Source organism: Amphiprion ocellaris, chromosome 3 (assembly GCF_022539595.1).
Source record: "Amphiprion ocellaris isolate individual 3 ecotype Okinawa chromosome 3, ASM2253959v1, whole genome shotgun sequence".
In the NCBI taxonomy this organism is placed as follows: domain Eukaryota; kingdom Metazoa; phylum Chordata; class Actinopteri; family Pomacentridae; genus Amphiprion; species Amphiprion ocellaris.
In genome coordinates, this window is record NC_072768.1 from 2,053,072 (window position 1) to 2,080,266 (window position 27,195).

At 40.8% G+C, this 27,195-nt stretch overlaps 1 protein-coding gene and 1 long non-coding RNA gene across 4 annotated transcripts; one reads left to right on the plus strand and one right to left on the minus strand.

Annotated features, from left to right (window-relative positions):
* Window positions 1-8: 8 nt before the first annotated feature.
* On the minus strand, window positions 9-26,532 carry LOC111574746 (protein arginine N-methyltransferase 8-B). 3 transcript variants are annotated; one of them, XM_035952511.2, is made up of 11 exons: window positions 26,357-26,532; window positions 25,709-26,121; window positions 21,649-21,894; window positions 19,867-20,022; window positions 13,938-14,001; window positions 12,735-12,877; window positions 10,602-10,692; window positions 9,221-9,336; window positions 4,715-4,865; window positions 2,537-2,658; window positions 9-2,027 (listed from the first exon to the last, which is right to left on the minus strand). In XM_035952511.2, exons 2-11 carry the CDS (start codon window positions 25,775-25,777, stop codon window positions 1,944-1,946), a joined length of 1,242 nt encoding a protein of 413 aa, XP_035808404.1. In that variant the 5' UTR covers window positions 25,778-26,121; window positions 26,357-26,532; the 3' UTR covers window positions 9-1,943. The 3 variants fall into 3 exon arrangements, with proteins under 3 accessions (XP_035808404.1, XP_035808403.1, XP_035808405.1); XM_035952510.2 differs by having other exon boundaries at window positions 26,247-26,532; XM_035952512.2 differs by having other exon boundaries at window positions 10,602-10,689; window positions 26,247-26,530.
* LOC129348601 (uncharacterized) lies at window positions 10,219-18,334 on the plus strand. The gene is made up of 3 exons (XR_008601200.1): window positions 10,219-10,563; window positions 17,270-17,407; window positions 17,516-18,334. It is a non-coding gene; the product is annotated as an uncharacterized LOC129348601 (long non-coding RNA).
* Window positions 26,533-27,195: the final 663 nt, after the last annotated feature.

Sequence of the window (27,195 nt, forward strand, 5' to 3'; positions counted from 1 at the left end):
CCAGTGGATCAGTTTGACCATTGCAGTTTATTCAGTTTTTGAATTGACATGACAATATGTGAAACAACATATTGAATATATTTAAAATAACAAAAAAGAATTAATACATGTGCAATTAACATGCCAGTTTATTAGAATTTTTATGACTTATAGAATATGGCAATCTAAGTTTGTTTATTTTGAGCAGAGAAAACTTTATCCTTCAGATTCCAAAGGTGCTCTTTCAATGCAGCTGATATTTAAAGTATATAAGAAGACCTATCATGTATAATTGAGTGTAAGTATTGATAACGCCTAGCATTGTATTGCTTATTTGTAACACCCAGGGTAAAATCCACAGAACCAAAGGAGTAACCAAACTGTGTGCTGATTGCTGTTGATACTACGCTGTTTGTTGATTGTTACTTGCATTAGTTGCATGCTTTATGATGATTTATCTCTTTTGCGTCCAAGTGCACATAATGTACATTTGGTTACAGTTTGGTCATTAGAGCATCGTGTAGAAGACTTAGGAATACAGGCTGGATATCGGCTGTCTCTGGACAATATCATAGAACACAATCTGGGAAAGGTAACGTCTCATCACATATTTACTATTGTTTTAAACTATGTATATTTGAGGCAAACAGAACCACTAATGCTAGTTTTCAGTATGTGTAAACCCTCTTGAGATAATCTAGGTCTATGTATTGACTAAAGAAAACCCTGCAGTGGGTACCTTGGCAGTGACCTTAGTAAGAGCACGTGTGAAATGGAAAGATGCTTTTCATGAGCTTCAGTACACTGCAGTGGGAGCTGGAGTCAGTAAAGTCCAACATCATAATTTATGATAGTCCTCAAGGAACCCGTATACATGCTGCAAGTTTCTAAATATCCATCAATTTGCTTCAAGCTAAGATACTGATACAGGGCTACTGCAGGTCATCGTTATTTTATTGACTCCTTTTAGAAGTACTTTATCTGTCTCAGATTAGTTGCTAGGAGAGAAGTAGATGTGAAGTTTGGTTGATATGGATAATGTCCAGTTATAGACTTAAAAGTGTCATGGCTTGAAACCATATTAGGTAAGATCTAATTTAAAAAGATTAAAAGGAGAGCGGTTATGTATGAAACAATAGCGAGAAGCTAAATGCAGCAGTGCGGAAAAGAACTAGGAACACTTCGGCACTTGGTCAAGGCATTTAGGATGGGGAGAGCATGTTATTGGCATGTCAACATCACAGCTCAAACTGACAACACACAGCACATCTGGAGTCCAAGCTTGTTTAGCAGCTTCGACGCCTTCTATTGCACACTTACAGAAAACCACTAGAACACCGACTACGCAAGCACATTACCTTTCACATGACACACATTTGTTTGTCCTTAACCGTGGAGTTCAATTGCTGTTAGTTTTCCAAAATTTCTAAACTGATTAAACTATAAATTAAATCATTTCACTGATAATTATTCGCTACAGTACATAATAGGACATAAGAATTACACTTAAAATGTTTTTTGTCTACCTATAAAAGAATACAATAATCCATTAGGTGAGCTCTGCGTGTTCTAAAATTGCCATCTATCCCTCCACAAGGTCCAAGTTATTGTGGAAAACAAATACTGAACAAAACACACAGGTACGTCACTCCATCTCACATATACGTACGACGATATTCAGTAACATTCATCAAGACTAGAAAATATTCCTGACCTCTTTTGTCAGTGTTACATTCAGATTTGTTTAACAGTCAGCCTCAGTAACGTTCTGCTTTCATCATACACTTTACTGACAACACTGATGTTGTCGATGGGGCCGCCTCTGCCTGCTCTTTGGCCTGGTCTTTTCTCTTTGATCCTCTCACATCTCATGGCGTATCCGTCTGTGGTCTGGGAGTGTCTCTGTCTCCCTCTGGTGCTCGGTGGTTGCACTCAGTGGGGCACTAACGTTCCCACAATCAAACTTAACGCATCTTGTAGTCGTGGGATATGGCTGCTTCACACAGCTGCCCTTTGAAATCCAGCTCAAAGGTAAAGTCCAAGTCTCGCTGCAAGTGAGAAGAGAGAGAGAGAAAAAAGAAAGAAAGAAGGATGGCTTTTGGTGAGACAACAATTGATCAAACATGCGGTGGAAAGTGTAAGAGCGGAGAGTACTATCAGATTCTTGACTTTGACCTGACAGCAGAACATGGTGTTAAATAAACACTGAGTGTTTGTGTCAGACATCATGAGACAGCCAGCGCTGCTTCTCCATCCCAGAGGGGGAGGAGAGGACACTGGCAAGGTCAACAGTAAAATCTGTTGTTTGTTCAAGTCTCTGCAGTGCTGCCGCTGCTGCTTGACCGCAATACAACACTGAGGAGAAACAATCTGCTGTGGGCAGGCAGGGAGGGAATGAGTCATTTGTTACCTACAGTTTAGATGTATAGGTTCTATAGGGAAACACTCAAACAATGCTGTAAACCATTGTTTATATTCTATTATTTCTTCAAAAAAAAAACAACCCTGTTTGTATTACTGCTTACAGAACAGGAACATTAGAGACGGCAACACTCACAATATTTTTCTCATTAGGCTTCATGGCGATGCTGCCAACGATTTCTTCTCCTCTTCGCACTGTCAGATAGTCCTCAAGGTAAAACACTGTCTGTTTCCAGTGGGTGTACGGAGCATCTGGAGCTGGAACACAGAAAAAACACAATGATCGTCAGGTTGCCAGGTTGTGAAGTGTTTTTCGCTCTCCTATAATCTTATTAAGGAATGACATTTATAACCATGTAAGAGTTGTGAAATACAAATAAAATTCTTCAGTAATGATGTAATATTTACAACTGTTGACTTATTGGAAAGTGAGAAAGCCAGGAGGATAGATTAGGTAGGCAACCCAGGATTTGAATAATGGCATGCAAAAAACATGTTTCAGATGCAAGGCACTAGTACAGTATGTGCTCCCCTTGTCAATAATAGTGTTCTTTTCCCCATCCAGTTAAGCCTTTTATGTGTTTCCAAGGATCTCAGGTCTATTCAAGCATACACTGGACAGATTTGTCTACCTGATGGTGAATGTCAGGTATAGAGTAAACACAAACGGTGAAGTAATGTTGCAAAAAGAGCAGGTAGGTCGGTTTGAGTTCAAGATGACAGCTCTCAGGTAAATGGCAGAGAATGCATGACTGCTTCCCTGACCTCTGCTCTGCTGCTTCAGTCAGTCTTCTGTCATCACTATTCCTCTCTGGGTCTGTTGTGTTCCTTTATGTGCATCCATCTGTGTGTGCTGTACATGTTTGCTTGTGTGTGTGAGTGCATGGAAAGGCAGGCAGGTAAAACTTGACACCCAGAATCCAAAACAAATGTGAGTATTCCCCGGTGCCCCGACCATCACATCACTTGGCCGAGATTCAAAAGGTCAGTACCATTTAAATCGAATTTCTGCCAGCTGTCCTGGGGTATCTTGGTAGCGCTGGCTTCATAGGCCAGCTCTTTGTGAGTCCATAGATAAAAGGGCCTGCCAATCAGCACAGGCCCGGCTCGCACTTTTTTTGGGCATAGTTCAACAAAGGCACTGACAAGCTAGCTCTGTTTCTCATGCTAATGCAGGAGATGAAATGGCATTTCTACTGACCAGCATGAAGTGGAATCTTTGACCTCTGCTTGCCTCTCTCTCCTTGGCTGAGAAGTCTGTGTGTGTGTGATACTGCTGTCTTTCAAGACCGTACGGGGAATCAATGGCACATTTTGGCTCTGTGTGTGTAAGTTTAGATCCGCATCTTCAAGTATTTGGCAGGCGAGTCTTCAGGTCTGACATTGGAAAACTTGCTTGACAGACAAACTTGCAGAAAATCGATAAAAGGCAGTGGGCAGGGCAGAAAAAGCTGTGGTTAGGAAATGATACGTCTCCTTGTGTGAAAGTCACAAGGTCCCTATGATGGAAAAGCATCTTACATTTGAAGGTGATGTGTGCTAACATGAAAGGATTTCTAGCAAAAGTGCTAAAAAAAGACATTGTTCCTCCAACAGATAGGACAATTCATTTGGTTTTTCGTCTCAATTTCTGTACGTTATTTTTTCCAAAAAATAACGTTTTCTCCTGCACCACTAGAGGTCAGTCACGCACAGGTTTTGACTCAATACTGAATCCTTAAATCATGCAATCCTGACTGTTCACATCATGTCACTCAACTTGATCTGAAATGCTCTGAAAGAAATTGAGGGATTTTATGAAGCACCATTGGGAACACACAGCATGTAAAAACAAAACATCCAAGATTTTTACTATTCCTACAAGGCAAAGTAAGACAGCTGCCTAAGCTTGCAGGGCTGAGATGAGACACAGTGAGCTTCAGAAATAGTTGCTATTCCTCTTAATTTACTTGGACGTGATCAATGCTGCAGGTGACTGTGACAGTTGTGTGTCCTGCACTTGGCAGACAAGATTTTTTGCCTCTGAGAGCATTATGTTGTCATAAAAATATAATTAAAGAGTAACTAGTCCCTCCCTGTGCTTCTAGTCTTTATGCTTATTTAATATAACAACCTGCTGTCTGTAGCGTCACATTTACCAGATGTTTGCAACGTACATTAGGATAGCTTCTAAATGCGATTTGATTTCAGGTTAAACCCTTGTTGAGAACCAGACAGCACCACTAACAATCATAAATAAAGTATAATTCTAATGTTTTCAAGCATAAACTCCCACACAAACACCTATTCGGAGAGCAAGTGTGTAGCATCTTACCTGTGGAAAAGCCAGTCTTCTTGTGACACTTAGTAAACTCAATGTTGAAGTAAGTGACCAGCGCATGGATGTAGTCGTTCCTCTGGATTTGCAGGCAGAAAGCTGAGGTGAATGAGAGGTCCTCAGGCTTTACTGTATAGATATCCACCTCCTGTAGAAGTAAAGGGAATCCTTTTGACTCATCTTAAATAGACAGACCACGTAAAACTAAATTCTTAATCCACAAGTCGTTATATTAAGTTATTTCTGTTCATCACGTTTCATTTTTGAAGGAATACCTTTGACTATAAGAAATGTGCCTTTAAAAGAGACTAAATTAGCATTTTGGTAAAGATTAGAGGAGATGCAGTGCTACGTTAATATGTGTCTGCTAAATATGAAGTTCCCACCAGCAGACGGATAGTTTCGCACAAAACACTGAAAATAGGTTGACCTATACCCTCAAGCTGCAGTCACTTTTATTCTGACCTCAATGCTGCAGAAATATAGACAGAAAATCTGACTTCACATACAATAGGACACTAAAAGACCAGCATTAAGAAGTACAACAACTTCCACCTGCAAAAAGAGAAGCCCCAATGGGACTGTGCCAAATTCCAAAGCAGGACAGTAACCCTTGTTTAGGACAGAAAATGAGAAGGAACTGGGATCATCTGAGAGCTCTAACTCTTGTCAGGATCCAAGTGTACCTCATGCATCGTGCCAGACCCCAAATCTGTGAACGCCCCCCGGTTCCAGTCAGATTAACGGGGTATCTGATACTGCATCATCCCACTAGGTCATGTTCAAAGAGGAACACAGTGTTCCACATTGTGGCTTCGGCACTGCGCCCAACATATCATATTAGCTTTGATTACTGAGCAACAGAAGGAATGCAGCTCACCTGAAAGCTCCGCCGCAGGACAAACATGTACGCAGCGCTGTCATAATCTGGTTTTATGTACCATCAGCGCTAATAATTATTCACTTCTAGCTCGCTGGCTTTGGTGCCAGATGCCACATTTGCTGTGGAGGAATGAGCCTTATGTTTACTGGCAATAAAAACAATGCAATATTAATGTCAGATTCCTCCTGCTGTCTTTAAAAAATAATCACTCCCATAAACACCTTTACCAGATATTTACTCTGGCCGTGCAGCATAAACTTCTCAAAGTCACATTTTAAAGTCGAAGGCAGCAATATAATTCGGAGCAATGTTTACCCTCGTGCAATTACTCTAAAGGCAAAATAAAAAATTTAAGAGCACTATCATGCAGGTTGTTGATGTTAAATTAATAATTTTCTCTGAGATTATGCTCATTAATGATCCTCCCTGAGTGTTGTTACAAAAGTTCCAAGCAGCGGTTTAATAACGCCAGGTCCTGTGTCTACTACTCCTCGGCTATACAACTTTAATGAGGTCATTCAGTAATCCATTTGAACACAATATAGCTTGTCAGTGGGGTATCATTGTTGCAAGGCTTTTTCTCTTTACGAGATCCAGAGACACGCAGCATTCCCATGTTAATATTTATTCAGTGCTCTTGATTCTTAATTTACTTGTTCTCTATAATATCACACTGATGTAAAAGAACAGCAAAAACAGCAGCATGATGAGGCTACCCTGAAATCAAAGTATACAGATCCGCCACAACATTAAAACTACTACTACTATAAATACTATTGTGTAGGTCTCCTTGAGCTCACCCAAACAGTTCTGGCAATTCAGGCCGTGGACATTAGACCTGTGGAGATCTAGTTTGTTCTGGTGCATCCTGCAGGTGTTCGGCAATCTGAGGAGTTTGGAGTGTTGGTCAATGACTTGGACCTTTTTTGTGTTCCTTGAACCATTCCTAAGCAGTTTGTGTGTTACATTGTTGGTGTCCACTGCTGTCTTAGTGCTATTACAGTGGAGGACTTGTGGGGTTTAACCCTTTATGGGGCAAGTGATCATATTTGGTAACTTCCACACACATTAAATGTCTGCGTCTCAGTGAGGTACAGAAGCATGTGGTTTTCACCCAGCCAATCCTCAAAGATCACTCTACATTACAGAATTGACATCGTGACATTTGACCAATCAGCAGAGGCCTGGAATGTATCAAACTTCCTCTTTTCTCCGAAGTTGGAAAAAGACGGACTTATGGCACGATCCTCTTCCATATTTTTGGCTGAAACATCAAAAACTAACCATGGTTAGTTGACCAAACTCACACATTTAACTGTTGAGTAGTTGTGCTAAGTGATGATATATACATGTCTTGGAATGTTGTTGTTTTTTTTTTACCACTAACGGGCAAGGAACCATATGTGGTAACTTCGTTGATGTTGAATTTCAACATAAAAATTAAAATTTTTTAAAAATGTCACAAAAGTAACAAAGTCTTATATCCTCCAATAACACTCTAGGGTTGAAATTTAGAATTTCAAAGTATTTCAATGAGTGGCCTTTAGGAAATGGTTAATCTGCAGCAATGTTTATGTGGGTGTTAGGTGTCAAAGTGACATCCACATGAATGCCAGGAACCGAGGTTTCTGAGGAGAACACTGCGTTTCAACAAGATGATCAACGTGATTCACTTGACTTGTCAGTGGTTTTAATGTTGCGGCTGAACTGTGTAGGATTTTCCACTGGGTCAGAGGTGAGCCGGGGCAGAGCCATATAATCAATGTCAGCAATAAGAAGGTCACTATGACAAGGAGCCCAATCAGGGTAAGACTAGACAGGTTGCTATTGACATGCGTGACGCAGCAGTCTGATCAGTCTAATTCACAAAGCGAGAGACGCAGACGAGGCAAACATCAAGGTCGTACTCTTACCAGCCGCAGTGTGTCAGACACGGTGTTGACCAGTCAATCAGTGTCACAGAGGAGCTATAGTTAGCATATGTGCATGCTTTACTATGTAAATCATGCCAGCAACAGCATCGTCTACGAGGCGGCCTAATGAAATGATAATGTACTTGTGCTAAACTGTAATCAGGGTGGGAACCACAGGGGAGCCGGAGGGAGCACAGCTGCTCTTAATAAGACATGAGCTCCCCTGAAAAGATGATCTGTGGAAGTTTGTTAGGTCTCTAAAATATTGACAATATCCTGTTTTTGCTATACATTTCCGTATTTTTGTATCTTCATCGTTGCGGTTCATGCGTAAAATTAGGCTATTACTGATGTATGATTCGTGCCTGAGGGCGATTCATCACAGATTCACTTTAATAAAGATACCAGCATGCATGCTGTTCTTGCATTTGGCATCGAAGTGTGGCAGCAGAACATCATAAACTGCAGTCACTGCATTTTAAAAGTCAAAGATAATACATTTCTTGATGCCAACTGCAATAAAACAAAATAGAGAGACAGAACTTAACCCTCTGTGGTGTTGAAAGCTTTTACTTTTCATCCATTTTCCTATTCTTATCATTTGTATTTTGATTATGGAGATAAATAAAAGCTAAATCAAAGTCTTATAGATGTTGTATCTGTCATTTTTGACTGAAAAACGTTTAAAAAGTGAGCTTACCCCAGAAGTCATGGTTTAGATTTCACACTGACTATAATTATTCCTTTTTGTGGTAAGCTCATTCACTTTTCATTCAGTTTTCCTCCCTAGCTGTTGTGTGAATTGACATTATTGTTCTTCCGGGAACACCTCAGTAGTAATCAGTTTGTAGCAAAAATCATTTGGTCCTATAATGGCCTAAATCCAGCAGGCCAGATGGAAGAGCTCAGCCCACATATGACGCCCCATTATCCAGGTTCTGAAACTGAACTTGTTCTGCCTCTTTCCCAAGTTCAGATAATCATTTGTCAGTTTGAATGCAGCTACTGTAGATGTGATCATTCATAGCCCAAACTATTCGAAGTCCACACCCAAAACTTTGCCCAATCTGGCAGCCATTACTGGGCCGGAACACAGTTAAATGTGCCAACACTTCGCTCGATTGGGAAAACAATGTCCCTGCAAGATCTGTTTAGTAGCTTCCTGAAGCTTTTATTTTCTCCATGAGTAGATGCAGTTTGTTCATATTCAGATCACCAACTTTGTTTTGGACTTATCTTCCTTGTTTAAAAAATTAGAATATATGATAAACCGGCTGTTAATACTGAACCTCATTTCTGAGGCCAGCATGGACAGGTAGTCTGAGTTAAATTTGCCACCTCCGTCTGCTGGAATTCCACTGAAGGAAATCATCTTAAATGATCAAAAGCTCCAGAACAGCCACTTTATTAATCTTGTGGATGTTCTTAAATGTGGTTAAAGGCCAGGAAATTTTAGCTGCTGTGATAATCGCTGTTGCGTCGACTAATAACCACCACCAAAGGCGGCGATATGCAGCAGGCAGTGTGAAGCTTTTTCCATCTTTGCAGCAGCATCTGTAACGCTTTTATGCCACATGTTGAATGAAGTTACCATCCTCGTCTTATACCACACACTCCAACCTAATCTCATTTACCCTGTACGGGATTTACAGTTAATATTTTTGCACACTGTGAGCCTAAACGTAATCGATATTTAACAGTACTAACCTTGACCAGGCAGGAGTTGGTCACCACCTGTTTGGGGTCCACTACATCCACCAGGGGTTCCTTCATGGCCACGTTACGGATACAGGTCATGTCAAACCCGTACACGTTCTCCCACCCTGGAAAATACAGCAGCCCCAAGTTACTTCACCACCATGCTTTCAGGTGTTGTTTGTAAATTGGAAGCATATTCAACTTTTCTCCTCTGTTGTCTTTGCTCCAAGTTTTTTTTATTTAATAGGGTGGAAATAGCCACAGGAGGTGTAAACAGTCAGGCTGCAGCTGTAAAACGACACCAATTCAGGGGCATTACTCACAGAGCTTCCCAGAATAGTCTGATCTACGACCCCCAAGATATACCTCCTGTCATTTTGCAGCGGTTTTCGCTTTGACAGATAAAAGTCACATTGTATTCGGCAACGGTTTGTAAACAGGAGCCTCCTTGAACACAGGCTCCATTCTTGCCTCAGATATCCCTGCTGCTTAAGCTAAATCAGCCATGCATTATTCATTAAGCTCCCTTAGATAGTGTTTGAGCAAACATCTCTGTCGTGACCCAAAAGGGGAGAACAAGTGGAGTCCGTTGGAGAACTGGTGATAATGAACAGGTCACAATCCCCCGGGAGCTTTTGTAATGCAGCGTATTTGCATTTCTTGCTGCCCACTTAGCTAAGAGAGTCTGCAACCCAGAATACCACTAATGATCACAGGATGCTCTTAGAATACCGGAGTGCTTCAGAAGGCCACTTATAACTCACCCTTAAGGTCTTCTCGGGCCTCTTGCCAGGGGAGAAAGAAGTTCGTGGTCAATATGTGCACTTGTCTCAGGCTCGTTTTGTGTATACTTTACAGTTCCAGAATAATGGCTCGCTAAATTGAACTGTCCAGACGTCATAAGAAAGCTTTTGGGCCAGTGTGACATGACTTTCTCTGGATATTATCTAGTGCACTGTGGTTGTATAATTTCCCAGATGTATGGAGGAGTGTGAGTAGGAGGCCTATTGGCTGCTGCAGTGTTTGTGTGCCTGTTGTCATTTGGGTTGTGCTCTGGCTTAACGCTGACTTGCGCTGCCATTCTTATGCTTTGTGTCCAGCAGCTAAACATCGCCCACAGTCCTCCTGGCAGGTTCAGAGTGGGATGATGGAGAGATGGAGAGTCCTGTTGACTTATAATACCAATTATCGCCCCCAGTTTTGTGCCTGAGGAATAATTCTAAATTATTTGCAGTGCCGGAAAGGTTGTGTGCCCAAATCCATCCTTCCATCCATCCATCATCCATCCATCCATCCATCCATCCATCCATCCATCCATCCATCCATCCATCCATCCATCCATCCAGATCCAGGTAATACAGCGATTCAGAAACACTCAAGCTGCACTCACAGTGTATTTTGAAGTCTTTGTACTGCCTGTCCTCTATGGCCACCACATACAGGGAGGCTCGGTCGGGAAACATTAATCCACCGGGTTTCTGCTTGACAAATGAGGAAAGGAAATAATTCAGAAATTAATTCTAAACACATTATGAAAAGTCTACATTACAGCAGCAGTGATATTTCATTCCCCAGCCAAGAACACGTCTATATTATTGAAGTGTTTTTGTTCACTCTGCGTGCAAACTATAATTTAGTAGAGGCACTGTTAATGATGTAGCACTACAAGACTATTAGACTTTAACTATTATTTTCCAATCGCAAAAGCTAATAAATATTAAACAATCAAATAGTTCTTAATAATGTAACAATCCTCGAAATATTGTAGACTTTTTATCAACATAATAAAATTACCTACCCGTGTATGTTTTTTGAAAAAAAAAAGTACTATTAATATTATAGTAGTAATTACTGCATAATTGGATTCATTATATGAACAGTAAAGTTAACTTTTATTCAGTACTGTTCTCTTACAGTACTGGTTTCCAACCTGGGGTCGGGGCCCCATCAGGGGGAGTGGAACCATTTTTAGCAGTTATGAGGTAGATGGCATGGAAGGGTGTTTTTGATACAAATCCATGAAAAAGAAAGAAAATAAAGCTTCAAAAGAATTACATTTAACTGTGGGGGTAATGATAATTAGAAGGTTATGGTGTAATTTTGAATAATAAATCATAATTTCCTGTGAAAGACATTAAACAATGATAGTCGTTTGACATACACTACCGTTCAAAAGATTGGGGTCACTTAGAAATGTCTTTATTTTTGAAAGAAAAGCAGTTTTTTCAATGGAGATAGCATTAAATGAATGAGAAATCCAGTCTAGTTAATGTGGTAAATGACTATTCTAGCTGGAAACAGCTGATTTTTAATGGAATATCTCCATAGGGGTACAGAGGAACATTTCCAGCAACCATCACTCCTGTGTTCTAATGCTACATTGTGTTAGCTAATGGTGTTGAAAGGCTCATTGATGATTAGAAAACCCTTGTGAAATTATGTTGACTCCAAACTTTTGAACGGTAGTGTAAATATTAGTCTTTCTTTCACAGGGTAGTAATCGGCTTTTATAGCTTAATAAAAATAAGGCAACAACTTGTGTTTGCTTTGGACTTTTCTGTTTGCAGTATCAGTTGTATTGACTGTAATTTAATTCTCAGTCCAAGACTAGAATAATCTGCCTAAACCTCTAGATTCTGTTCTAAAAGGTTACATTGGAAATGATGTTATTTGCTTAAAATGTTAAATTTAATGTAGCGCTGAAGACTCTAGGTCAATTGGTTGATTGACTCGTATCCTGCTAATTGCTTGGTAATTGCTCATTTGTTGGGTTATTGCCTGTCTTACTTAGAGAGACACTAGTGAAAGCGTCGGCCTGCTTCCGTAGCTTTCCAGGATGAGTCCATTATTGATTGGCAGAACTAACTATTCATGAAAACCTCATTTCTACAACCTTGAATTCACCCAATCTAATGGAAACTGTTTATTTAAACTTATTTAAGATTATAGTTACTTGGAATTGGCTAGAAAACTAATTGACACCATGTCAAAAACAGTGTAGCTTCATTTTTTTAAAAAAAAAAAAAAAGATGACTAAAAGGTGAACTTTATGAAGAACAGTCTTCATATCACTCCTCAACAACCTACATGTTAGGCTAAACTGTCTGCTCTAAACTCCTCAATAGTTCTTGAGCTGAGATGTTGTTTTGGAAATCATTAATCTTGAAAGGTGCATCATGATCTGCTCCGAATTTGAAGTTAATTCTTCAGTTTGAAAAAAGAAACAAGTTGAAATGATTCAATGTACTGCAAATATCAGCTTTTCATGTTTATTTAGAATTCATTTAAGCTAATAAGTCTAGCAGGCCAAGTGCAAACTAATCCTTAGCTAATCCTGAGATAATTTCTTTTCCCTTGTGACCAAATAATTGATTGAAGAGTCGCTGCGATAGCCCTAATTTATGGTTTCATGGTTATTACTTTTGTGGTTTTGTGTGAAGGAGCCCAGTCGCTGGATTCATCACATTAACATACAGTGTCTGGTGTTTGATACAGACATCAATCGAAAAAATAAAAATCATACCAGCCACTTGTCCCTGGCGAAGATGACCGTATTGAGCATGGACTCATAGAAGAGACAGTAACCCATCCACTCAGATATGATGATGTCAACCTTTTCCACAGGAAGCTCCACTTCCTCCACCTTGCCTCTGAAAATGGTGATGACTGAAACACACAACACCTCTTTTGAACCAAATGCTTAAAAAAAGGTGTAATTTAAAACTTCTTAGCACCAAATTTCTGAATGCCGTTGCCTTGAAAGTATGATTAAGTATTTAGGAGATATTAAAAAGCAGATTTAAGGGACAAATTACAAAAGCATTCAATATTATTTAATGAATTACATAACTATAGCTTTAGTTGCAGTTTTTGATGCACAGTTTGACAGTGCAATCAAGACTAATCAAGACTATTCATGTCATTTATCATACCACTGCAGATGAAACAATAGTTTATCAAATCGCCATGTGCACTGACTAATTTTGTAAGAAACAAGGAAAGAAAAGAAACTCAGCATTGACATATCACATCATGTGCTACCATGGCAGCCATGCAGTTCTTATGGAAATCTGTCCAGCTGAGAACTATAATGGAGAATGAGATCTTTGCCCCGCCTGAGATTAGCTTCAACTTCAGTTTTGTTTGCTCTGCTTTGGCGTGAAGCTACCAGAGTTTCCCCGGTGATGTAAGTGTCTGTCAGAGTGACATGTGGACCCCACCCGGTGATTTCTTCCTGTTTATTCACTGTCCAGACCTCCGAGTAAACACAGTGTTAACTCTTCTCCAAATTACTTCAGCATACTTGTTATTCATAGGTTTATAGATAGGACATTTGCTGACAGGATGGTTTATAGAGGTATTATTTGGTGGATGCACAGTCAGTGGCTTGGCAGGAAATTTGTTTTCAAATTTGTACGGGTGCTATGATAAAAATACACGCTTTGAAGTTACATAAGTTGGAGGCATGTTTGCTCAAATGAATACAAATGAGCAGTTTGACGAAGGAATCAGAATAGAGATTTGGAAGTTTGACCATCCTCAGATATTTCCAGTCCTTCCAACCCTGAGACAGCAGACCACACCTCCTTTCCTTCTTCATCTCCTCTCTCCTGCCTCATCTCCGTTCATTATCATGACTATAACCCGGTTTATTGCTCCCATCACTGAGGATGAAGTGCAGTGTCATCAGAACAGAGAGATGAGGAAGAACAGCTGCAGCTCTTACCGCTGTCAAGGTGGTTGGACTTGATGATCCTCTCTGAGTACTCTGATATACTGGAACATTCAATCTGGCAGGGAGGGAAAAGGAAAACTTAATTAAATGAAGAATATCATTAATGTAATGTCTACTGCTCTCACAATAACGTGGGCTCACTTTGTCTAAATGTTACTGCTGTACTGAAATTGACTGGAATTCTGCAGATAAAAGCCCAACTATGTCTCCATTACTGGTTTAGATGTCTGATAAATAACATGCCTACTGCAGATTCAGCCACAGAAAGGCAAGCAAAAACAGAAATATTATGCTGTTACCAGAAAAACTGCAAAAACTCACAACTTTTCATAAAAGAACAGGATCCCTGTTAATCAAGTAGACAAATAGCATGAAATTCCTGATTCAGTAAAACTACAGAAGAACTCACAACAAAATGCAATCCAAGCAACAGAAGTAAACGTGCTCATTTCATCCATGTGACTGATTTATTGTCTATGGTGTTTTACTTTTGAATGCCAGAGACAGCTGATAGATGCTGCCCTTCCAAATCTCCCCATCTCCAACAGTCTCCCATTCAGAAAGTGTCAACTTCTCACTAGAAATAATTTGTTGGTAGTTCTTTTGCATGTTCTCAGATGCTAAAATTAGTGTGTTGATGGTAATTACTGTAGAAATGGTGGTTTTTTTAATGAGAAAATGGCTCATAGGATGCTTTGATGGCTGCTGTTTTGCCCTCAGTGAAGACAGTATTTTGCAAGTTTAAAGGTATTTGCTTATGGTGACTGGTTTCCTGTAAGCTACTTGGTCGTTCTGCCTCCATTCACCAAATGCTCCACACAGGACCATCTTCAGTTTGACCGATAGTTATTTATTTTTCGTGGTTCATATTGATTAACGTGTGATTTAAAAAATCTGCCCCTTAGGGAGAAAAATAAAGATTTTATGATTGGTGTAAAAAAACAAAAGACATGGACATTTTTTGACTGGTTAGTATTGTTTTGTCAAGGCAGGTTGGTACCACTGAAGACCATTTGTACATATCAATGAGACTGCAACATGTCAGGCCTCTAGTTACATTATATCTCAAGTTATGGCCTTCAATCATTGCTCCATAGATTAGTGGCAAGAAAATGACACAAAAATCAACATGACCCCAGCTTCCTTATGAATTTTGAACTTGATGTTACCCGTGACCCCAGATTTGACGTTTTACTGAATAACATACGTGTGCACAGAGGAAAAAAATCTGACACATATGTGATGGTCAGGCTTGAACTTTTCTTTACAGTTTGCTGAACTGAGGGGAAATGACCTAATGGTTTGTTATGGAGAGGAATCATTTTACCATTACTAATTTGAAGTTCATGGTTCCAAACAGAAAATCTGGTGCCAACTAGAAGCAATAACTCCAATGGTTGACATTCAACCTTGCTATGGTACTGTAAGTCCATCTTTGTAAACAATCCATAGTTTTAAGTACAGCATAAACTGAGGTATTGCTGTGTATGAATTGGGAGTAGTGAGATAGTTCATTCATTTTGTAGCTTATTATGAATAATTACATGGATAATTTGACCTTTAGTAGTGGGTCTTCAGCCGTTTCAAGAACCCCAACTTGTCATTCCTTGCAGTAAGATGCAACAAGCTTAAAAGGTTAGAAACCACCAGTTTAGTCTCTAACAATGTGATGAATTTCATAAGCTTGTTTATCAGCATGAAAGTGTCTGTAGATACAAGGATGCTATTTTTTCCACCTAGATTGGTTCCACTTCTTCTCTGGGGACTAATTCTGTGTGCGGTTTCAAATAAAGACAAATCCAAATCCAAACAAATCTTTATTTTTCAATCCTTGCTCCTGGCAAGAATGTCTGCCCAACACTGCAGCCATCCGTAAGGCGCTCTCTGGGGAAGCAAACAAGGTCATCTTTGTTTAGTATCTCTATGTGGATGCCGTCCATGGGGCTCCTGCATAAAACACTGCAGGCTGGCACCTGGTTAGCAAACCTGAAAGTAGAAGTTCAGTTGATGGAACTTCATGACCGCCTTTCATTGCATTATTTCTTTACAAAAAAGAAAGATTCAGAAAATGGAAAAATGGGCAGCTGGATCTTGGCCAGTGAGATAAAATAGCCCACCAGCTTTGAGTATTTGAATGCAATTTTCTCTCTGCAGTGTCTGATAGTTGTTTTTATTTTAGTCAACTATCGCTTTTATCACTCGCAGCATGTTTGAGACTTGTGTGTCTTGACAGCAGCAGGTAACTAGAGAGGGACGGATTATCACCTGACATCATGCACTGAGGTTAATTTAGCATTGCAGGAAGTGCCCTGGAGTCACGCTGAAAATAGTGGATGGCGAAAGAATATAAGGGGATAGAATTTACAAGGTGACACGACTCTGTGAGAGACACTGAAGCACTGCCAGAGCATCTTAATTAAAGGTAATTAAGGTGGAGATTAGTCACTGCTCAACTGCAACTACAGATGTTTGGCCATGATGGGACCTTCAACTTCTAATCTCATTACTCTTTTGACATTTTCAATTATTTTAAATCATCCCACTGCTTTTTTCTTTTCATTTCTCTCCTCCTGTTACATTTCTTCCATGCCTTACCTTTTATACCTTTTTCTTCTGAGTCCTGAGCTTCTTGCTCGATGTCTTTTCTTGTTCTGCCCGCAAATGCACAACTCATTTATTGTACTGCCACCAATGACAGCATTATAGTTTAGTAAAGCTCCCCCATTTATCAAACTAAACTCCGGACACTTAAAGTAAGCAGCTCTCAGACAAAATAAGGACATAATTCAGCGGCAGACATTTGTCAATACTCGGCTCTAACGGCGTTGGGGAGGCTGAGAGTATAGATTTTCACCTGAGTGTGTGTACTCTGGTCCTCTTACCTTGGGGCTCTTTTTGTCAGAGTCCTGCAGACTCATTCATGCTACAAGAGATCCATCTGGTCGTAATCAAACATGGGGGACTCTTGAATGAACTTTAGGAGCTCCGGACAATAAACCGGCTGAGCCAGGCTGGGATACTTGTGGAGGCTAAAAAGCACTCAGTTGGGCCTATCATGTAAGATCTTTGGGGGCTTTTATTTTGCAGTAAAAACTGATTAGACGTGCTCTATAAGCAACAAACCTAAGAGATTGTTGTATTGAAAGATCCATCCATCCATCATCTAAACACCACTTAGTCCTCATTAGGGTTGCGGGGGGCTGGAGCCACTGTGCAGTCCTTGAATCAAAACATCTCAAACTGGATATTTCTTTTTACTGCAAAACAATGTAGCATAAAAAAAAAAAAACTTCTTAAATCTACTTTCTATCTTCTCTTTCTAGGGATTTCACATTAGCAATGGCTCCGTGCAGCAGCCCTATTCTCTGCTACCTATTAGCAGAGGGCCGGTCAGGAGGCCCACTGTTGCCTCTGGTGCCCATTAGAACCAACTGCATAAACAAACAGCAACGCTTCACCAGGTGTGTGTGCACTCGCAGGCATATGTGTATTCCTGTGCTGCTGGTGTGTAATAATTCTGACGGCAGCCCCCCTAATTGGCAATGATTCCTCATCTCTTTCTGGATCAGGTTGAGAAGAGACAGCCATCAGCCACGTGTCCGTCAGAGTCACGCTTCAGTGGCAGCGCTGAAGCCTCGGGGCGTGTTGACAGAGGCACCACCTCACATGCTGCCTCTCGCACCTCTCACCAGTGTCACCCAGAGTCACCGTCACTCCAGTCATCGCGTCGAGCGAGTCCTTTACTCTGGAGACATGGCAAGTACGAGTTTCTAACTTTGCCCAGATGTCATGGCACTTGTTCCCTAGCGACCGAGCTGCTAACCTCTAACTTATGCAGGATAAGTTGAGCAACACGAGAGAAAAAGTCGGGAATATTGTTTTACTTCCAAATTGGCCAATTTCAGGTTCAATTTTGTTTCAGTGTTACTTTTGTAGTTTTGATGGAATTTAAAGTGGCCTCAAGCATTTTTGATTGCTAGAGGGCAGAAACTAAATTCTGCAACGAACTTACATAAACAAGCTTTGACATACTGCTTAACTATCAGTTTCTAGCAGTCATATGCTTCACACTGGAGTCCTTATATCCGTGTAAAAAGCACCAGTTGCATTTCACTCGTGCATCAATAAATAAAAAAAGGTCTTTTCAGTGCTGCTGATGTAATTTTTCACATACTAAATAATAACTATTCAGCAATATGTATCTAAATATCCCTCCGATTTACAAAACTTAACATGTAGGTTGGTTCATAGATTGTGGAACTAAAAAAAGAGGAGCCATGAGAAATGTTGACATCTTTATTCAGTGAAGAAGAGATAAGGTCTGCCAAAAAGCTCACTAGATTTGTTGCTAGGCTGTTTTTCATTGGCTTGCTACATGTACAGCTTCATTCACCAACACTTTACTTCCATTCTTTGGCCTTTTTAGGCTTTGAGTGTAAGGCAGAGAGCACTATTCAAATTACAAGATGCTTTAAGAACTAGTGAATGAGATGCAAAAGGATTTATTGTGTTGGATCAGATTCTGTAAATGAGTGCCGTAGACGGGCGTCTGAGTCAACCTGATCCATTCCAAACCACTGTTTAAGGCCTTTTTTACGATGACCTCAGTGCTCTTGTTACCTGTTGATTCAGAACTGCTTTGGATGTTTGGATGTATCTGAGTGCATGTGTAGTTCACCTTGGATTACTTTTGGCACATTTAGTTTCTCTCTTTGTGGTTTTATATCAGGGATTGTTGAGAACTGGATTGACTTAAGCATGTTTTGATTCACCTCATAACACATGCATATAATTTCCTAGACTTCTTGTTGTTTATTAGCATTTCTAAATACTGCTTTCTTGTTTGCAACTATTCTTTTCTTGCTACAAGTCCAGAAAAAGTGCACACTATTTGCAAATAACGCTGAATCTTGCAATCTGTTACATGAGCTACAGATTTTTTTTTGCATGCAAACTGTTTTTTTTAACTTAAGAAGCAAACAAAAGACATAAAGTTTAAAGATATTTCAGTTTCATTCTTACAATAATCATTTAGTAATAAAGTAAAAATTATATTAAATGTGGACTCGACATATCAGGACATATGGAACTTATGAATTTGTCTTTTATGGCTAGTCTGTCCAAAAATGACGCTAACATTTTAACAAGGTCCATATGATAGAGCGTTGTTCTTGTTGGACCAGATCCCAGTTCTCTCACCTCTCAGGATCATCTCTCACATCAAGCTTTATAAACCTCAGGTATGATAAAGGTTGTGGGGCTTTGGTGCAGAGCTAAAACCCAGAGGCTCTAAGTCAAAAGTGAAGTAAATCCCGGAAATCTGAGCACCATTTATGTGATAAAACCCTGTCAGATGGACAGCAGTAACATAAAGCAAAGTGAAGGACAGCGTTTAAAGCACAAAAACAGGATGATGGTGAAAGAGGGAGACAGAAAGTGAGTGAGACAGCGGAAGAGGAAAGGCAAACAAACACAACTGTGAGGCAAAGTCACACACAAACGCATAATGTCAAGCAGTAGCTCAGAACAAGTCCCTTGGCTATTTCAACTTAATCATTCCTTCCCCGGAGCACATACAAGCTGTCTGGAGACACCGTGTAAGAATAAATTCCACATGGTTATCCCAGGCTAGTGTGTGGATATGCAGCATGTATTCTCAGACATGCACTGACTAACAATTACTTCTGCTCCAGCTCGCAATAACAGCAGCTCTCAAAATGCCTCAGATCCACTGGTCAACCTGACAGCAAGGTCGCACACTTTTGTCGCCTGCATGTCTGACAAATTATTCCTTAAAGATTAGTATGTTTTCATACACAGCAGCAGACGCATGCATGCAGTACATGTGTACAGCTTGTAAACCTGCTGGGCTGATTGGATCCAGCATGATAGCACTCCGCTGAAAGGAAACATGTCTTACCCCATAAACATGCTTTGCCCCTGCTTTGGCCGCAAACATGGAAAGGATCCCAGTCCCACTTCCAACATCCAGCACGATTTTGTCCTTGAAGACATGCTTGTTGTGGTACATGGAGTTCCTGTAGGTGAGTGTCCTCACTTCGTCCTTCAGCATTTCCTGGTTTGTGACAAATAATATCAGTAATATATTTACACAGTGAAGAGAGTGACAATTTGTATTCATTAAATTAAAACAACAACAACATTGGCTGGACATTGCGGCTCTGGATTTGCTGTGATATCTGCAGTGAAGCAGTGACAAATAATACACAGATGGCCTTCACCTAATCTTACTCTGTTCCCTCTCAGCCCTGCAGTTCTACAATCAAATCCATAGTTGGTGTTTTGAATAAGCCCCGAGAGCCTCCAGGCTCAGTCTGTCTGCATCTCTTTTCTGTCTCCTTCTCTTGTACACTGTGTGTGCTTGCATGAAGAATATTCATAAATGACAAAAATACACCTGACCTACATTCCAAAAATATATATTTATATTAAAAAAATCATCTCATAGGTCACACCAGGAACATGCTCCTTTTATGCAGCCTCTAATACTCTCTGTCTCCACTCTGTAGAGTAGAGCTGAAGGGGATACAGACTTGAATAGCAGAAATGAGCTTGATAAGAAAAGAAAGGAAGACTTTTAATATGTTTAATAAAGGCTCACTGTTGATCGTTATTGGAGAAGTTTCCTAATTTTTGAAATAGCCTCAGTCCCTCGCCATCCTTCATCAACTCCAGACGGTGTGTAGAGCTTAGCAGGACATCTGCCATGAGCTGAGCTTCCCAGGCACATATTTTTTCTCAGGGAAGGTTCAGATCTCATTTCCTTTAAAGAGATTGGCTGACTGTAACCTCAACCTTGGCCCAAACCATCCATGACATAAAGCTGTTGGTTTAAAGGTTGCTGGAGTAGTTTGGAGGATTAGCTACCTGGGAGACTCACTTTAGGAAAAGCAACACAAAATCATCATTAAAGTGCTATGCTAGCACACAATAGAGCAATTTTAGACAATTAGGTCTAAAAGAGAAAAACAGGCCAAAGAAAAAGACATAGAAGGCATCATGAACAGAAATATAGATGACTTTAGGTGTGGCCATTTCATTCCTGAACGTATTTGTTGCATTTTAAAATCAAGTTAAAAGTGGAAACTTGGACCAAAAAAACGTTGGCCAATTTGGACTTCCATCTATAATTTTAGGCCCAGATTTGTTTGTTGTGGCTCTACTAGAGGGGCACAAAGAAACTACAAACAGACAGGAACTTCAGTTTGACTATGTTATTTTAAGCATTTAACCGGAAGTGAAGAGGTTTGTAGATGTGAATATCAACTAGATCTTGCAGGGATATTTCCTACTTTAATTTTATCCCGTTGAACTTCAATATATAGCTGAATTACTTGACTTCATTGAATGATATCTGACACCTGACAAAGTTAGCTTGTTTATATATGGCTGTATTAATACCATAAAGGGTACCATAATGCTATAAATACGCTAAAAATGTGTATATATTTGTGTTCACAGTTGTATTTGGAGCTGTAATGGTCATTATTTAATAGAAAATGAGCAGACAGATGAAGTGGCACTGCATTCTAAAGGTTCAGGCATTTACTGCAGGCAGTGTAGCAGTGCATGAGCTATGCAATATGCAGCAGAAATACAGGAATCATCATGTTTGGTTTTAAGTTCCTGAAATTCCTTATTTTTTGAGATGAATTTATCTAAAAATGTCCTACAGCCGTACCTCATGGATACCAAAGTGGGCATAAGAGTCAAAGTAGTAGTCTCGTGAGGTCATCTCCTCCGGATTAAGAAACTTGGACATCTTGCCCCGCCCCGGGCAGCTCGGGAGGCTGGCAGCGTGTGGCGTATGTGGTGGTAGCGGAGGCCGAGGAGCATGCTGGATAGAAGGCACAGGCTTGGGCAGCGAGGTTGGCTGTGCCGACTGGGACGGAATTATGCGGATCGGCTGCGGTTGCAACTGCGGTTGCTAGAAAGAGAAGCAGATAAATACTTCATTAATGCTGAGGACTCAGAGGTTTTTAGTCTGTTTAGTTTTAAAATAAGACACAAAATAGAATAGAGGCAGCAGCATCAGAGGTTGTGGTTCAGATGGAGTGATTAGCTTCCACTTATCAACTGTTCCCTTTAACATTTTCATCTGCACTCGTGCCTCGCAGCTCATGTTCCAAGCAGCCGTCTGGTGAGTTCACAAAGTGCAGACAGCCCATTGAGTGACATGCAGTCAGTCTGTCTCTCAGCAGAAGGCTGAGATGATGAGAAAGCTCTGCTCTGCACAGAAGGTACACCCATAATGCCCCGATTATCACCTAGAAGCCCTGCTAGGAAGATCTAGTCCTGGAGTGTGTGTTGGTGTGTCAGAGGGAGGGAGGGAGGGATGGGGAATCAGACACCCCGCATCTTAGTACTGAGCCAATAAGCCATTCTGGTGTTTATTCTCATTCCAACTTTCAGGCTTCTAAAAATAAATGCTATAAACATTTGGCAAACTGGACAAGATTAGCTGGTGTTTTCAGAGACCAGCAGTGATGTTTCACTACTACAACAATATACTTATTATCTTTATATGGGTGTCATTTAGTATTACCTATTCATTTTGCAGCACCTTTTGTGTCATACTGCATGTTTTGCATGCTTTAATTATGCTACTAAACCTTGCAGACTTTTTCAATAAACATTCCTCCCCATGTTCATGCTGAGATTACGATAATAACATCCTATAGGAAGTTCAGCACAAGAGTTTGACAGAAATCAGTCCTGATTTCAGGTAGTTTCCCTTTGTCTGAATTTAAGTGTTACTTTTAAAATAATAAATCTGTCATCCAGGTTTGTCATTACTCCTGTAATATATTCTAACAGAAGTGGCATATAACAAAGTCAATGAGGTGGATAATCTCCCTAACACAAGAACTCATACTGTTGTACCCTCCAGTGACAGCACTGTTAGGACTTCAACTGGGATTTCTGTCTGCTGGTTCTTCCTGGTTGGAAAGAGTTCATTCCTCTCCTCCTTCCTGCATCTATTCCTTTTAAAAGGCTATCATACAGTATTTATCTTTGCACTCCTTTCTCCTGCTGGGCTTAAATGGCAAAGACTGGGACATCGTGGGCAAGAAAATAAATGTGTGAAAATAATGGGTCAGCATTCTCAGTGAGGCTGACCTGGGTCAGATAAATGCCAGGTGTTCACTTACGCTGCACACTTGAAACCATGCTAGCGCTCTAGGGACGGCAGCGCTGGTGTATCTGTCCTCCTCTTGGGTCCAGACTGAAATAATTTAACAACGATGGGAGGGATTGTCATTAAAATTTGATCCAGATGTTCATGATTCCCAGAGGATGAATCTCATTACTGTTACTGGCCATGGAGCTTTTGAGTTTTTGAGTGTACAACTATTGACAGACTTGCTGTGAAACATAGTTTAGACATTTTATGTCTATCTGTGGATGATTTACAACACCTGTGGTCATCCCTTGACTTTTTGTCTACAGATTAATTTCTTATCAAGCATCTACCTGAACTAGTGTCTTTCCCATCAGTTTCAACTAAAGTTGGCCAGCAAATACCTAAGAGCTAAAACTGACTGAAGTTTTGCCTTTTTGTTGTTTTTTTTTATGTTACTGAAGTTGACCGGTAGAGAAAAGATGAGTGATTGAGCATCAGAACAAGTAGATTCTCTGTTTTACGAGAATAACATTGAGACTGATCACTGCCTCTGCTTCATAAAATTCAGATTTTGATTCTTGATTACATAAAAGATCACATTCTTGATGGAGGCTGACTTGTAAATCAAGACCAACTGTTGAACTTAATCCTTTCAGCTTTAATGTGGATCTGAAGAGGAAGCACTTCCCAGCTGCAGTGCAGGATATTACCCTACTATTTGTGTGAAGGAACATGTTAATCATTTGGATCATCTGGGAGACTTTCCACTGATCTAAAGTTGCACCATGGTCAGCGATGAGATGCATGCCGCTGCAGGTGTAGATGCTGCTGATTAAATCTTGGCATCTTCTAAAAAAAAAAAATAAATAAATTAAAATACAGGGAAGGCAATAAAAAAAAAGCAGGATTTGATAAACAGCTGGCTCCGAGCCAACGCCAAGAGAGTCAATAATTACAAGACAGGGTCATGGAAGAGGTGATTAAGGCTGCCAAGTTAAACATGCAATCCTATAAGCACTTCCTAAAAAGTTGCAGAAAAAACAAAAATCACTCTTGGCTGTCATTACTGGGATCGATTAAAGCAAACTTGCGGGAGGAGAGCAGCTGCAGTGAGGGGAACCGAGAGCCAGGAGAACTGAGGGCGTCCTTGCCTTTGACCCTTGCGACAGATAAACATATTTGGGGTTCTATTTCAGACCACATCCTCATCTCTGCACCGAGGTGAGAGCTGTTATTCGAGAAGGACACAGACTTGCATCTTGTGTTACATATGAGAGGACACACACAGTCACTTTGTACCTGCTGGAGATGACCAATGTGTGTATTCTGTTACTCCTAGATGCGGATTGTTGGGTAAACTCTGCAGATATTGAAGGATAAGTGATAGAATATGTTTTTTTGCATGCCCTAAAATGTGTGCCAACATATAGATGTAGTTGATATACAGCAGTTTGCTCCAAGGAGGCCTTTTTTTTGCATTTTAACTCATCATTTATTAGTGAAAAAGGTCACCTAGCAGGCAAGAAAGAGAACCACTTTGATCTTCTGCCATTTTGCCACTTAGGTGCCTCTGATAACACAAATACACCAAAGCAGCAGAGAGCAGATCAGCAGAAAGGGAAATATCCATGCCGGTATAATGTATCACTTGCCTCCTGCCGTCACTCATGAGCTTATTGATGAAAATATTGTGAGTCTTTTTCCATGAACTTGCTTTGAAGGAACTTGCTGTGATGAATAATGCAGAACAAAAGCAACATGAGGCTGTCTCTAACTTCACAGGGTGTTCGAATCTCTTAAGCATCACTTCCAGATAAGTCAGCATCACTCCTGTAGCCTGGGCACATTTGGAATACAGATGTGGCACACGACTCAATACAACATAGGGCTCATATGCTGCCTTCTGCTAAATTTTAAGGCAGAGAAAAGAAAAAGCAGCCACAGTGAGATGAAATTCTGCATTTGAGGCATGAAGTGAGGTGTAAGGAGGGGGTTGGGGTTTAGTTAGACGTCGCTGACACATGAAATCTTCAGCTCAAACCTACTTTCTGCTCCACACACCAAAGTCTCAGCATCCTCAGCTTTGTCTGCAAGGTGCTGCAGTACCTTGGACAGCGCTTTGATTCCGGGGAGAAGCAGCAACACTCTGTCCTGCTCCATCTGACATTTCACCCCCTCCACAGTGGTTTTTATTCAAACTTTGAGACTCAAATGCATTTAGAGTTGTCGCATGGATCCTTGTCAGATAGCTGGCAGATCCCAGAGGAATGAAAGTGGACTAAAATCACTGCAGAGCATCCTAACCTTGGCGTTTGTTGTGTTTGTTTGTTTGGATGTGGTTTGGAAAATAAGACTTTTCCAAGTGTGCACCACGTTTGTGCATTTATCCGGCGCCAGAAAAACAGAAAGCCTGATCTGTCGGAGGATGGAGATGCCTCACAAACAGAGATAGAGTCAGATTGCTGTCTCACTCTCCGGACAGTCAGCATCCTGCAATTCTGTCCGAGATGCAACTTCTACTAAAACGCATATCCTCGGGACGCATCAAGATTGCGTAAAAACAACCGTGAGCTCTGTCATTCTAGTTAGGAGAATCAAAGGTGTCTCTAACACTTACCTCAATGCTCTCAGACTCCGCCATTTTTCTCCTGAGGAGCATGCAGCGGGACGAGTGCTTAATTCCCATAAGAGCCAGCTAAAGAAAAAAAAAATGACAGAAAAGCAACGTGTGCGTGGCAAATTTTCAGACTCCTCAGTCAAATAATTCTCATTTACATCCCCAACTGCAGTGTTCTTTGGAAATTCTAAGACTGTGAAAACTACATGAGGTCCCAAAAGCGTTGCAGCCCCCGTTGGCACCAAGTGTGGTGGATTCCATGGCACAAAAGTTTGCAGTCCACCGGTGTGCTTTCCTGGAGAGAACCAGAGGAAAAGGCATCATTTGGCATTTGGCATCAGCTGAGATATGAATGCAACATCCTGTCCCACGGAACCGGTCAGCGCAGATAGGAATCTGAGCAGATTGCAGCACTAAAGAGAGAGAGAGAAAGCGAGGGAGAAAAGCAGCAGATTGTCATGAACACAATGTTTTAGCCCCAGTTTGATGGATTCCTCTACCGCAACATGGTTTCTAAAAATAGCGCAGCCGCCGCTACCTGGCAGAGTGGAAAGACTTGCTCCGCTGAGTGCACGCACAGAAATCTGATGAGTCCTAAAACGTGCCGGCGAATTTCTTATTAGCACATGCCGCCACTAATGTCATCACCTTGAATAGAACTCCTCGGGAATCTCTGCTCCGACTAATTCGCTCTCCATCTGCGTAAAAGTGGCCCAACAGCGCCTGTCCAGAGAAAGTTGGAGTTTGGGGCTGTGTTGAAAGGAGAGGATGTTCAGGTTGCACACACACACACACACACACACACACACACACACACACACACACACGGAGTGTGTGAGGAAGTGACCACTCCTGCTTCACTGGCTGAAGGGTGATACCAGAGCTGGCTGCTGTTTGCACGCCTATTATATGCTTCACCTGTTCTTCTCACTCCAGGGATGAACCAGAGGGAAAAAAAAACTCACATTTGCAAAATCCCTCTACTTGATGCTTCTTTCTCCCCCTGTAATGAAAATTCATCTCACCTTGCAGCCCTTTATGTATAAAAACATGCTGTCCTTGTTTTATGTTGCGTTTGCATTCTAATTTTTTTGCATGTCATCTTTACTTAACCACTGGTTTCTTCAGATATCTTTGCCACACCATCTGTAACCCCAGTTATCCCCACACTGCTGCTACTGCTGCTGCTGCTGCAGTTGCTGCAGTGCTAGTTTCATAAATTACTGCGAATTCTGTCAGGAACAGTTTCGTAACATAAGCATATGCTACTTTATCTCCTCTCTGAAGTCTTCTGCTTTTGCACAGGAGTCTATTTTGAGTAGAGGCCATCCCTCCCTACCACCCACATCACTCACCACTTGTTACATTATTCAACAGAGAGCGTTGGCAGACACTCACCAGGCAGGCACCAAGATAAAAACCTGGCCAAATGCTTCCTTTTTTCGCTGCTGCTGTTGCCCTCACCTTGAGCCTTCTTGCCCTGGATG